We start from the raw sequence: 14,646 nt of genomic DNA on the forward strand, positions 1-14,646 counted from the left end.
AAACCAAGGGTTGAAGAGGATCAACCAAGGGTAGGGGGTGTCTACTGTGCCATGTGCAGTACAGTGCTCACCAAGGTGAAATGCAGCAGAGAGCGCTTCACAGTGGTTGGACACTATAGTTATAGTATTTAAAACAAAAAAAGCACAGTTCGTCAACAACTGTTCACAAAATCAAGCCTAAAGTACAACCAAATCAGTCCAAATATAATGAATGATCACCACAATTGTTCACCAAATCACACCACAAATGTCGTCAACTAACAATAATCAAAACTAAGAGAGATCCAAAATCATGCAAATTCAAGTCTTAATAACAGAAGAAAACAGAGGGGGCAGTATGTCTACGAGCATGCAGCATCACAATGGTTAATGTGGGGCGGGCAGCAGTGGGTATACATGCTGGCACCATGGAACTGTTATCTGTGGTTAGATAATGAAGAGAATTACAGTGTGCCACGTGCAGTACACTTCTCGCTAAGAGAAACTCAGCGCAACAAACTTCAAATGAAAAATTTTGTCCTATTTCCTTCAAACTCTTGAATTTTTAACATGACTATTTTACTGTTTCTCTATAATTTTCTTAATAAAAAGGTGGTCGTAATAAATGGGGCTTTACTGTAGTATGTATGCATAATTTTTTATACTACTTTTATCCCTGGTTTTGTAAACAAAGAGGCTATGTTTCACACCCTTCCTCAGATTACTTAAATTATTTAGATTAGCCTTCATACCTGCTACTACAGGTTGGATTTACGTATTGATGTTTGGTTAAAACTGGTATTTCACACACACACATATGCATATAGTGTTATGTATTTCTGTTACTTTATATCTGTGAGGAAATGATACCTGTGATTAAAATTCTTTACATTTCATTGCAAAGACTTATTGCTACAAATTGGCATGATTGCATGCCACTCTAAGTAATTGTAGTAATAAAACTTAGATTTCTTGTTTTGCTTGTTTAGCTATTTAGGTTAGTGATAAAATTTTGGCCCTTTGCAACATAGTTTTTTACAATCTTCAAATTTTATTTAAGTGAAATGTCTGTAGTTATAATAAAGAAACAATGAAAATTTATTTTATTACTTCTTTAAGACATGAAAATAGCAAACAATTTTTAAACATTTTGTAGTTATGATTTTATAATTTAACATATAATTGGTATTTAAATCAATATTATTTTATTTTTTGAGCAACCAATAATTTATCATAACCTCGTGTCAGTTTTGAAAATGGGAACGGGGTATAAATATTGTGGGAATCTTACATGTACACAAAGATGTTAATATTAAAAACTATGTCTATGTATATACAGTAGAACCCGTTTATAGTGAACCCGCCTATAATGAATTCCCGTTTATTGTGAATTTCCGTCTCGGTCCCGGCAAAATGATGTGAGGTTATGTATTAATTTATTGGATATAGCGCACAACTTTTGTCAATGTTGATACGTTTTCCCGTGTACCACGAACAAATTTTGCCGACATAATGCACATTTATCTCAAATATTTTCATATAATTACAAGTATTTTCACAAAACATCTATTCTGGATCACACTAACGTTTTTCTCCGCAATATGCTACTGGATTGTCCACTGTTCATATTATAAACAAGTCGTAATCGAGTGGCCTCGGTAGGCTACGTGTAGCCAGAAATGGTGCTCAGTTTGGTGAAAATAATAGTTTTCCCTGCATAGTTAAAGAATGAGCGAACGCGTGTACATTTAATAAGTTATCAAAATTAAACATAAATTACCGCCACACAAATACGTATGTACATTATAGCAGCAAATTCAATATTTTTACGTCTCATTTTTATCGTTCACGTTTCGGACATTTTGATCGAGTAAGGTTCGTAAGACTACCACTAGATAGAACTCTGTGGACTAAATTTTTCCATAGAAAGTGAGAAATTTTCGTTCCAGCTTTAGCAACTGTGATACTAAATGATACGTAGTGATCTTTGATGTGCCAGGCTCGTTATTTTTCGTTTATTTACTTTTGACGGTAAAAAGAATTTCTTGTTATTAAGCTGCAAATGAGCTTCAATAAGAAATACGTACATAAAAAAGGGTGAAAAACGCGTTAAAAAACGTAATGCATTATCTGTGCGAGATAAACTGGACATTATTAAAAAGGTAGACTCCAACACCACTTTCCTGCACGTGTTAATATCAAAGGAACTGGGAATTGCAAAATCCACATTAAGTACAATATTAAACAAGATGAACAATTTTCTTTCTCAAGCTGCGAATACGTCACAGAGTATTAAATGCCTGAAAAAAGGAAAATATGCCGATGTCAAAGAACCATTAATAGAAAGTTTGTACATGTGTAGTGTATTAAAAATAATATCTGCATTTGCTCATAAAATTGTTGCTTTGAGTATTTTCATTCATTCTTTTCTTGGCTTAGGGCTATGTGTAGTTAAGATTATGCTTTTGAGTATGTATTGCCAATATAAAAGTTTTCCCAGATATAAAGTTTCCCCTCTATAGTGAACATATAAACTACTCCCTTCAGATTCATTATAACAGGGTTCTACTGTACTTGTAACTCAAACATGAAAAAAAAGAAAAGTATTTGATTGATTTTGTCCAAGTGTGTATATTGGCTGTGAGAGTTTTGGTGATGGTTGTGTCCCAGACGTTGTCGGTGATCGGTGGTCTGCTGATGATAGTGTACCTGGGACCTGGCGGTGTCTCCATGGACGAGCACAAGAAGAAGTGGTAGGCCCGCCCAGGCAGATGTGGCCAGTGCAACGCAGAACTGGTTCTTACTGCGCTCTTGTCTGCACATTCAACTGTGTCTGCCTCTAATGACAGATTTTTTAAATCCTTGAGTGAATAAATTTTGTGTCTTTGTAAAGAAACTGTTTACCTACAAGTGACTTTGTACATGGGCTTCTTATTTTTTTATGTCAATATATTTTTTTTAAGAGCATTATGATATTTAAAAATTTATTTAGTTTTTAATATGTGTATATTTTACTGCAATGCAACCAGACTTCAGATATGTATTATAATATTTTGTTCAGGACATTTGTGAAGAGGTAATATGCAACATCATTCTATACTTCACATAATATTTAAGAGGTCAGTTTAACACCATGTAGGGAACTATGTACAAACTTATTGGTGTCTTTAGTTCTTTTTTTTTTATTAAAAATTACATTCGTTACATTATTTTGTGCAAAATAAAGTCTGTGAATTCCCAAAATAATCAAAGTTGAATTAAATTTTTTACGTGCACTATTATGAGACTGCATATTTATGTGATAACTACTAATGATATAATATAATATTGTATATGAATTTAAACACATATACAATATTAATTTTGTTAATGTTGTACACTGTTTTGTTAAAATTGAGTTTAGCTAGTGCATGCATATGTAAGGGTTGGCCCTATTTCTAAAATGTGATAATTCTGATTAGTGATAAATAGAGTCCTGATAAAGGGGGAGGTTATATTTTTCTAAAAAGTCGTGTTATTTAAAAAAAAATTGCAACAAAAAGTGATATATTTTATTTTATATGCACTTTTGTTTGATTTAAAATCTAAAAAAAATATATATATATATATTATAATTATAACTTTTTCTCTTATAATTCATAAATTACTTAACAGAAATTTGATTTCATAAATATTTTATCTTACTGCATTTAATACTTAGAAGGTGCAGAAACATTCTAACATGAAATGTTAAATTTAGTCATATAATGACTCCGGCATCTTTCTGGTTTAGTGTATTTACAAGAGCTTTTCTGTGGTCACTTTCGTCAGTGTGAGTGATTTACACGGCTTCCTTTAAAACAGGAAATGGTTGATATGAATAACAAAATTGACGTTTGCCACTACATCATTCAGAAACCATGCATATAAAAAGTAAAAATAAAGAATGTGATAGAGTAGTCTCCTTGGCATGAGAATGAAGAGGACAAGTGGCCTTGGCTGACAAAAGGAAGAAGAGAGGAAGGAAGTGGGAGGGGCTCTGTGACAAACTTCAATGCCATTAGTGCTCTCTCTCACCTCTCTCACTCCCACTATCCCCCATGCATTCCAAAGTGTTATCTTGTCTAACTTTCACACTAGTGCGAGTTCAGGAGGCAGTCAGTAACGCAGTTTATAGGCAGAGCATGTAGTTTTCAACCATGATCTTCTTGTAGCTGAGAGCAGTCAGAAAGCTTGGAGTTGAAGCGAAAGAAGTACAAAACAGCCACACAGCAGGGCATTTGGATATTTTGCCAATAAAATTAAAATAGTTAGCGATACAATAGATTTAGTTGAGACTTATTTTATTCATATTTAAATTTGCAATAAATTTTGTTGTATGCATTTTTTTTTTCTCTGCAATGCACCTTTTTGAGATATTTTGCCTAGAAAGTTGTGAAAAAGGAACAATTCGTAAAATGAAAGCCTTTTTTTTTGTAGGAAGTTGTGTAAAGGATTAAAAATAATAGAAAATTGTGTTTTAATCTAAAAGCATCACAAGCCAAATTATTGTTTGAGTTCATCAAGATCTCAAATTTTTCCAGGTCTGTACATAGTGATTACAGTTACAAATCTGACTTTTGAGTTTTGATTTTACTTTATACAAAAAAAATTTAATATAATTTTTTTTATTCATTTACAATTATGAGTATACAACAATAATTCCATTTACAAAAATATTTTTATACAAGTGTTTTTATGTAAATATTTTTATCTGCGAAGTCATTAGAATTAAGTAATGGACTCAACATTGAACAATTTTGTGGCATGAAATTTCTTGAAACGAATATGGCGTGTTTCAGTTCACCAAGACTTGTGAATAAATGGCTGCTGTGTTATGCTTCGTCATCAATAGGTTGTCAAAACTGCACTGTGCATATCAATTGAAAATATGGCAAGCGACCATTTGCTGCATTTTTCTGCAGTGTTGGTCCTCTCACTTCAGTTGTTGGTGCTGCCTTTAGCAGTGGGTTGCGTTTAAAAGAAAATGGTACAGCACGATATAACCTAAATTTCAAGCAGATTTAGGTACCAAAACTTTGTGTGTATGAATTCGAAGGACCTAAATCATAGAAAAATTGTAGTAGCAGATGCCTATGGAACTTAAGCAGGTAATTTGAAATTATTGGAGAAATCTCAATGGCTGTACTTGTACTTTTATCATTCATGTTTATCAGATTGTATATGACAGAGAAGATTGGAGTAAATCGAAGGATAAGGAATGGTGCAGGAATAGAGGAAGATGGAGGCATTTTACTTTGCTGATCTGGCCACAGGCTGGAAGCAGTTGATGATTATGATAATGATGTATCAATTTAAGTATTGGCTGGAAGCTATTACTTTGGTACATTACTGAAAAATTGTCACATAACCAAGAAATAAGCTAAACTCATTTTATTTTATGGTAACCACAAAATTAAAACAATAGGCCTAATTTATGTTATAGTGATGAAATAAGCTAATGTTTACACTTTTAACTAGAGTTAGTTATTCATTTCAGTTATTTGCAATACTATGTACCCATTTGGCAATATATCAACCCCTCACTTAACACGTCTTCAGATTGCGCAAATTCATTTAGCGCGATGTTAATTTTACTGCCACAGTCTTGAATAGCACGTCTGTATATTTCAGTTAGCGCAAAATCTCCGCAAGCAAAAAAAGTCTGGTATGACGCCATGAAGTTTGTTTCAACTTCTATAAACATCAGATGTGCCGTGGCATACAGTTAGCTAAACAAGGAGGCAAGAGATGCACGCGCAGGTCTGACTACGCTATCGGCTGTTGAACAAGCATTGGCTATGGCAAGTTAAGTTGCGGCTATGGAGTGTAAAGAACCAAATGTTTTTACCTCTGCGTATGCCGCTGTGCTGTACCGTTTTCTCCCGGCCTCAGACTGGATCGTGAGAACTCAGTCTAGCCAGTGGCAGGGAACTTGCACAAACACAAGCAATGTCTGCCCATTCGTCTGTCAGTAACTGTTCGTGCGCAATACCTGCAGTTGTAATCTTGGTGGAATCATGGCTTCCAAGTGAAAGCATAATGCTTCATGTTCAAGTATTTTAGACAAAACAGTAATTATTACAGTGTGCAGATTGTCATGAAGGCCACACGTATGTTGGTTGCATTTTAGTTTTAAGCAAGTCAACGGTGCGCACAATCATACGAAATAACTCTTATCAAACGTTTATATATGTCTGATGCTGTTGGTTGTACTAGTGGGAATATATTTGACATTAGATACCGGAACAGAACTGAACTGATCTGATGATTCACATTGTTAAATGAATGGTGCATTGAAAAAAAATCACACGTCTAACAGGATTGATGTGAACCAAGTGGTGATACACGAATACGTAAGAACTATAATTTTTGAAAAATTAAAATGTAAATATCCTGACAGTAATATCATTTTCATTGCCAGTAAAGGATGGTTTGGAAAGTTCGCGGAAAGGTATGTTACGTGAGTTGAAGGTCACGCCCGGGCGGGCAAGTCAACCAGCCAATTGAAACTATCTTTTGTTACATGATGTAGAATGTCTCATACAAAGTATTTGATGGTAGGCTTATAAAGAAAAATGGTTTGACATATTTATCACTGAGTGTTATTCTACGTATTTATATTATGTGAAGAATATTTCCCTACACATTTAAGTAAATTAGCCTTGCTATTTATGGAGACCAGTGCTTCATAATAAGCGATTTAGGATAACCCGAACATTTTTGGAACGCATTAGTCATGCTAAGTGAAGGTTTAATGTATTACAAACCAATTGCAGCATATTTTTTTTTTTACTCGAAACTTGCACTTTTATTTACCTTAACGTTCGTTTATTTTTCTTCAGAGTCTTTAATCACAAAGTTAATGCTACACCTACGTAAACACGGTGGTGGATAGATAGTAACTATTGATTTAATTCTATACTTTGTTACATTCCAGATTGGCCAGGTGAAGAACCCAGAATAGTAATAAGTTCATGATAAACTGAACATTTTATATTAATATACAATGCCTTTAAAGATAATTTTAGAAGTTATTCTTTTCACGAAAGTTAGAATGAATTATTAAATGGAACAGTTTTTCTTCTGATTTTTTTTTCCAAGTAGAATTTTTTTAAAACAATTTCAATTTTCATATGTCCAGATGACTTTCCACACATTCAGGGTACTAAGGTACGTGATACCGAGATGACATCCAGGGAGGATGACCACAGTCACCCTAGGCCAACACCTGGGGTCAAATGCCTAATTTATCAAAAAGTTCTATAAAAAATAAAAAGGATAAACTCCGGCCTGGCCCCAAACAGCAGGTGTTCTGAAGACATGGCCGCACACGGCAACAATCGAGTGACAACTAGTTGAATGACGGCAGCTGCCTTTCCGTACAAGAGGTAGAAACAAAGGGGAGACAATCCTTTGGGCCAACTAACCAAGCACAAGAGACAACAGGACACGTGACCATATGTGGAAAAAATATACACTAAAATTGTTCTCTGACGGTCTGGAACATCACATCACACCACCGCATGATTCGTCCTGTGGAATTATGCTGTGCTACAACATAGTTTCAACTGTGTGTTCACATTTTGTCCAAAACAATTCCTGTATTTTTGTTAAGGTTATCCAAATAACTGTTTCTTACCTTAACATGTTAATACGTAGTTAGTATTTGCAACTGCGGGCAAGATTTTTTCCGCTGCCATTTCGCGACTGTATTAAAATAACTTTGATTATTTGTTGCATGTTTATAATGCTGAATAGTGCTTGTTTACAATTGTTCATATAAATGTTTTTTTTACACCATTGTTAAGTTTTGTGTTTCATCTGCTTTAAAAGATGCATATTCAATTGTATGCATGTATTAACTTAGTTAAAGTGTAGTGCTTTCTTTGAAAACATTTTAAAAAAAACTTTTGACAGGTTGACATGTATACTACGGCAATAAATTTGGGAAACTAAAAAAATTTGTCCACCTGTCATTTAGAGAAATATACTATTCCTCCCCCCCCCCCCCTCCTCCAACCTCAAAATATTGGTATCATTAAACTGTGTATGTTATTACTGTTTCTAATTAACTTCATAGTAAGGATTAGAGAGAGATGAACTGAATTCAAATAGTCCAAGAGTTTTTTTTTTAAGATGTAGAGATTTTAAATGGGTTATGCTGTTATATTAATATACTAATTATCAAAATACATAATGCATAAACTTACTAGTAATGATTATAATTTTGTAAAAGTTGAAAGATGTTCATCACTGGTACTGAGAGGTATAAATTAAAATTTATTTTATCAGCATTGGTTTTATTGCAATGTCTTAAGCCTTGTTTAGGAACATATTAATTATAATAGTATTTCTACAGTAAAGTGGCTTTTTTGAATTAGGGAAAAAATAACAAATTTTAGGTTGATTCAGTTACATTGTGTATTTATTATTAAGTATTAAAATTATATTGTTAATGTATCTGACCTAACCTAAAATACCTTAATACTTCAGTTAATATTTATTCCACTTACTCGAAATTAACATTTTTACACCATTCAAAGTATTACATGTTAAAACTTGTGCTTTATAAAATTACCAAGATGGAAATATAAAGCCAAAAGAAAGGTTAACTACAGTATTTCCTTTACATTTTTCCCTGCAATTTTCTGGTTACCAATGATTTCTCCCACTTCAAATATGAAAATATTTAGGCATTTTCAAACTTCACATCACGTCGTAAATAACGGCATTTCCAAATGCAAATTGCAATTTTACCTCATGTATAAACAAATATACAGCTATCGGACATTTTGAACAGATATGAAGATACGACTACAAGATATATCATTTTACGCCTTAAGAATATTATGTTTGTTTCTGTGATTGGCAATGTCAACACTTAATTACAATAGCCTGAAGCCTCCGTCCGTCACTTTTTTATCTATCAAAGCCACGTAGCTAGCAAAACGATTTACATGACTTCATACAACAAAATATTTTCCGATGTAAGTGCTACCCTGAATCAGTGTTTCAATCTCAGAAAATTATTACGATGTTTACTTTTCACTTCGTATTTTTGTATGAGTTTATCCTCGGAAAAATTCCGAGTATTGATTGAGGGCTGGTTTTATGACCTCTGGCTAAATCTTCAGGTTAGCTAGCTCTTAGGTTAGGCTAGCCACCGGTTAACGAACGAGGGGTGTATTATGACCCATACTTAGCCTGCGGTTGGCTAACTGGAACCTGACGAAGCGTGTGGTGTAATAATGGGTGTGTTGGTAATGAAATAAACCAGAATTTGGTAACTTTTGTTGCAAGACAGTTTTTTTTTCTGGTAGAATGTTGGTCAGCTGTTTGTTTGTTTTGTGAATCGTAATGTTTACAGCTGCAGAAAAGAAATATGCCGCGAACTTTATCTTGTAACAGATATATAATTCAATTAAACTAAAACTACGTACTTCGAAGTTAAACTTGCTTTGAATTAAACCATAAAATTACATTTTAAGATTCAAAACCGTGTGTTTTCATCTTTATTCTTGTATTTAAACTCATGATTTTGTTAGGTTATATATTAAGCAAAACTAACGAAGTAATTCTATACAAACAAATAAATAGGGATAAGACATTTTTGCTAGAGAACACTTATTTCTTTCATAAATTTATTTCATAATCAAATAATATAGACCCTGTTTCGGGAAAATACTTGTCGATTTTCATTTCACTGGTGTAGGTTTAATTTTTGTACTAATAGTTTCGTATCACGTATCCAAATTAATCCGATCCTGATGGAATTAGTTTGTGGTATAGGATGCTTGCTGTTTTAATTTAGTAGGTCGACAGATCCTAGACATATTCACTGGTAAAATAATTATGATTGTAAAATGTATACGAAAGAAATACATTTTTACTAGACCTGACATAATTTGTTTGCATCATGATATGTTAGGTATTTAGTGTTATGTACAGGATTTTTCAACATTCTAAATTAAAACAGCAAGTACCTATATAATGTAAAACAAGAGAAGACCAACATATAAAGGGTCATGCCGATAGGATCAAGGGATAAACTTAGATACGGGAAACAGGATAATTCCAATGCTGTTTTCGTTTTGCACTTGCGTGGCAGGTAGATAATAAGTACCTAAAGGTTTGTAAGATAGGGAAGGGATAATTGGATAACATTTATTTTCACATTCAATTGTATTCATTGAATTCATTGAATTAGAACCACGTGTGAAGTCGTATGAGGTGCATTTCATTCCCGGCATATGTCCACTGTATTACGAATAAAAATTCACAGATACAACTTCCACGAAAACACGCATTTTATAGGTAATAATAACCCTCGTTTTGCAATTTTAAAATGTACTAATTTACACATATTCTTAAGCAGGAACATTTAAGTTTATATTGCATATGTTTATTTACTTCGTAATCAATTAAAGTCAAATAATAATATACGACTCGACGAGAATCGAAAAGCGTGAATACACTTTCATGTAATTTTTAATAAAACTTTGACGAATACGGCGAAGCATTTTATATTTAGTAATAAATTATTCCATTGCATCCTGCAAATATTCAATAGAATTCATCAAATAGTCATCATCGCTATCAACAACTAACCTCGCCTGATACATCGCCATTTTATTTTCTGTCGCTTAACCTCCGGTTAAGCAGTTAGCGGCCGGTTCATCCACCCGCTTGGTTAGCCGGACCTTTAACTAGAAGGTAGAAGTTAACAGGACAAGAGTCTAGCGGCAGCAAAGCTACTTACTGCAAGTGGCTGCAAATGCCGAGCCTTTCCGAAGTTAGCCGATCGGGAGCGCCTACTCCCTGGATGTTTTTTATTTTTACGCGCGCGTTTTTTCTCTCCAGTATAAAAAAAAACCGCACAGACTGTTTAGTGGATGGTTGGTTATATTAGGTAAGTATAGCTACATTAAAAAAATACTATAAAATCATTTTATGGTTGCTTAGCACATAACTTTTTAATATGTAGCTATCCAGCCCTAGGAAACCGTTAACATGATTTCACAGTATTTTTAATGTAGCTATCCTAACCAAATCAACCGTCCACAATGTTTTAAAGTATTTATAATGTAGCTAATTGACCACTAGTTATCATGTCCTTACCTGAAAATTACAAGAAGCGTAAAATTGCAAGAATATCTGTGGAAGACAAAGACTTCCTAGATTGTATACGGTATGAAAAATATACAAATCCACGAAGTACGTTTCTTCAGTTAGGTATTTTCCTCTAAAAACAATTACAAATAAATACTGTTGCCTTGTTTATGTTCTTTCCTTTTAACAACTCCATATTTATTTACAATTAACCAACAAAAAACAACCGAAAATGCACGATCGGACGTTTAGCTCTCTCGTCAGTGAAAAGAAGGCTTCCCGTTGCGGGATCGCGCCGCCGGCCCCGGAACGAGCGTGAACGGTGCAGCATTTACAGCCAGTTGCAGGAAGTAGCCTTGCTGCCGATAGATTCTTTCTTAAACAGGGAGTCATAAAACCGAAATAAGAGCTAGCCTGCGGTTAAATTTTAGCCTTAAGTTTAGCCGGGTGTCATAAAACCTGCCCTGAATGCCTAGAAAAAAAAGTTCCAAGAACCGCAATGTTATTATACAAAACATCTGAACGACCAAATACCAACACCACAGGCTCTAGATGTGGGTCGAAAAGTATTAACCTGATACTTTGGAACTGATACGCGCCTGTATCATGAACGGCAAACGAGTACACTATTCACGTTTCAAGTACTTTAGTATCAGTTCAGAATTCGCCTGGAACAACACCACGGCCAATGTGCGCGTGCGCAGAACCCGATCGCAGATGACGGTCACTTGGGCGGAGTTTGTGAAAGGGGAGGGAGCAGGAACGACGCATAAGGGATAAAGAAGGGAAATAATGTAGGGGAGGAAGCGCAGGGGAAGGCGTTGAAGGAGAGGCGCAAAGCGAAATTGTTACGAGTCGTTTGGTTATTGTCCCACATCAAAGTACGCTCAGTGCGCAGTGCGTGCACAGTCTCGTTCAATAATAAAACTAAGGAAATTTTAATATTAAAAAGTACATTAATACAAGATATTATATTTATATTTGTGCACCTAACAGCTATGAATATGCAAATAAATTCTCAGTTGACACTAATAACAGATGTAATCAACATATGGACTTTTTTTTTCCCGAAAACAATTAGTAACTAGTGTTTTCATACATTAAAAGATTACGATTTTATCAAAAATTAAAAATAAAAAAAACAGATACGTACATTAGTGAGCATACTATATCAATGTTTACATTTGTCGCGGCCTCGTCTCTGGTGAAGCTGTGGAGACGGGGTGGACGTCGCTCGGTCGTTCAGTTGTGTTGTTTGCCCGGTGCCAGCTCTTGGGTAGAGCAGCCTCACACTCTGAGGCGGGAGTGGACCGTTCGGCCCAGTGCAGCTGACCGAGGACGTGCTGACAAGGAGTGGCTAGCAGGAAGATTGGGTGTAGAAGAGAGGATGCCCGCGGTCTCACAAAGAGTCGCTAGCGGAAAGGATGGAAGTTGGAGAGAGGGATGCCCGCGGTCTCACTAAGAGTCGCTAGCAGAGGATTGCCCGCGGTCTCACTAAGAGTCGCTAGCAGAGGATTGCCCGCGGTCTCACGAAGAGTCGCTAGCGGATGGGTGGGCAGAGAGAGGTAGAATGAGAGAGAGAGAGAAGGAAGCCCGCGGTCTCAGTATGAGTCGCTAGCAGAGGATTGCCCGCGGTCTCACAAGGAGTCGCTAGCGGATAGGTGCGAGAAAATGAGAGAGAGAAGGAAAGCCCGCGGTCTCACGAAGAGTCGCTAGCTGAGGAAAGGAAGATGAGGAATTCAAGTTAATGATACCACTTTTGACTGAGGTAATATTTATTCTCCCAGATTGTCTGGGAGAGAGGAAAGCTCACAATGATAACTATTCTCCCAGATTAGCTGGGAGATGAGAGTTGTCTAGGCCGCCGCTTTCGCCACTTTTCATCACTGGGGCGAAGCCCCTCAGCGCGGGGGAGGTACAAGCCTTTTGAGGGGCTCTTGTCCTCCCTTTTTGGCATCATACAGTGGCGTGAGGGTGAGAGAGGGAAAGGCCCCCTCCTCCTCTCGTCTGTCAATTGTCTTTCTGAGCCTGCAGCGCAAACCCAGCCGTCATCTCGAAGGAGAGGAGTGTTGCCACTCCTCTCCTTGGTACCCTTTTGATTCACCCCCCCTCCCTGCCCACTAAGGGAGAGAGTGTAGGCAGGCGTCCCCCACCTGCCTCGTTCCCTGTCTAGTTAATTAAAATGAATTTTGAATATAGTGGGTCTTAATGATCAGAATTGTCTGAAAATTATTATAGTTAAGCCAAAAAATGGGTGCATTAAGTGCCTAAGTTACGCTAATCGGCCGCAGAAGCGCGGCCCTAACTCCAGGAAGGTGCTGCATGAAGTCTGGTTGGATAAACGAAGGCGGTGCTTCGAGTTGTTAGGTTTGGATATTGGCTCTAGCCAATACACAGCCTGATTTTGAGGGTATGTTAGATTTAATGTAATTCATTTAGTAATTATTAGGAATATTATTTATTTATTTTCTGCCTGAATGTGGTGTAGTCTTGACTTTATGTGTGAGTTTGAATTTTTGTATAAATAAATCGAGCTGTGCGGGAGCGAAGTCGGTGCTTCGCTCTGATTGGCTGGATCGGCTCTGGCCGAGAATTCTCTTGACGGTCCGGGACCGAGAATAGAGTTGTCTAGGCTTGTTAGCCCGCACAATTTATACAAGTTCCTTCTAGAACCATCTGTGTTAAAGTTTTACATATTTCTATCTCTTTTGCCTGATGATGATCTTTTGCATTTTACAATATTATTTCCACATCTACAAAACATACTTCCAGCATACACTTAATAATCTACCTAAATATTTACAATAATAACATCTATAAAATAACTATGATACATTGTCTCTTTATATTTACACTGCCATCTGGTGGCGAGTGGTGGCACTACCAGGGCCATGGCTGCAGTGTTGCGCCGCGGACAGGACTGTGACCCGGGTTTTTTATTTAATAAAGAGGAGGTACGACGTCACATTTCAAATGTTTCTTCAGATTAGTCGATGATGATTTATAACTCAGTTTTTGTTTACACAAATTACAATTAGCAAACTCATTATTTTCCGTAAAAAAATTCCACACAAATGAAATATTTTTCCTGCACTTATCCATTCCTTATTTCACTATAAAGATACTAACTACAAAGCATGACAGCCCGCAACAATGTAAATGGTGGTAATTAATACACGGCCAGGACGAACTGCAGTGAATGTTGAACGTATTGATACTGGCTGTATCAGGCGGGCATGAGAGTAACAGAGGTAGAGAATTACCGGGCGTGATAAATAATGTATCAGATACACAAATACCTTTTTACGCTGGTGATGACGGCACGGAGGATGTGTACCCTGTAACGAGAAAGCTGATACTTTGTCGCTTCCTGGGACCGCTACTGCTCTGATACAAAAGTATCAAATACTTGTAACTTGATACATTACTGTATCAGTATCAGGTTGTAACAGATACCGAAAATTGCTTACAGTCCCGTATTCTAGTGATAGTTGACTGGCAGCAAAAACCATAGATACAATCCGTATGTCTGTCAAA

The 14,646-nt window shown here is 36.0% G+C and overlaps 2 protein-coding genes across 2 annotated transcripts in view; one reads left to right on the top strand and one right to left on the bottom strand.

Moving 5' to 3' along the window:
* LOC134537575 (surfeit locus protein 4 homolog) overlaps window positions 1-3,225 on the top strand; it is a 55,740-nt gene extending 52,515 nt beyond the window's left edge. Inside the window, exon 6 of the mRNA XM_063378163.1 lies at window positions 2,650-3,225. Within this exon, the coding sequence (XP_063234233.1) occupies window positions 2,650-2,736 (87 nt within the window). The 3' untranslated portion in view covers window positions 2,737-3,225. The remainder of the gene's footprint in view (window positions 1-2,649) is intronic.
* LOC134529689 (uncharacterized) overlaps window positions 1-14,443 on the bottom strand; it is a 117,825-nt gene extending 103,382 nt beyond the window's left edge. Inside the window, exon 1 of the mRNA XM_063364082.1 lies at window positions 14,409-14,443. The gene's annotated coding sequence lies outside the window, so the exon portion shown is untranslated. The remainder of the gene's footprint in view (window positions 1-14,408) is intronic.
* Between the last annotated feature and the right edge of the window lie 203 nt (window positions 14,444-14,646).

Source organism: Bacillus rossius, chromosome 1 (genome assembly GCF_032445375.1).
Source record: "Bacillus rossius redtenbacheri isolate Brsri chromosome 1, Brsri_v3, whole genome shotgun sequence".
Taxonomy (NCBI): Eukaryota; Metazoa; Arthropoda; class Insecta; order Phasmatodea; family Bacillidae; genus Bacillus; species Bacillus rossius.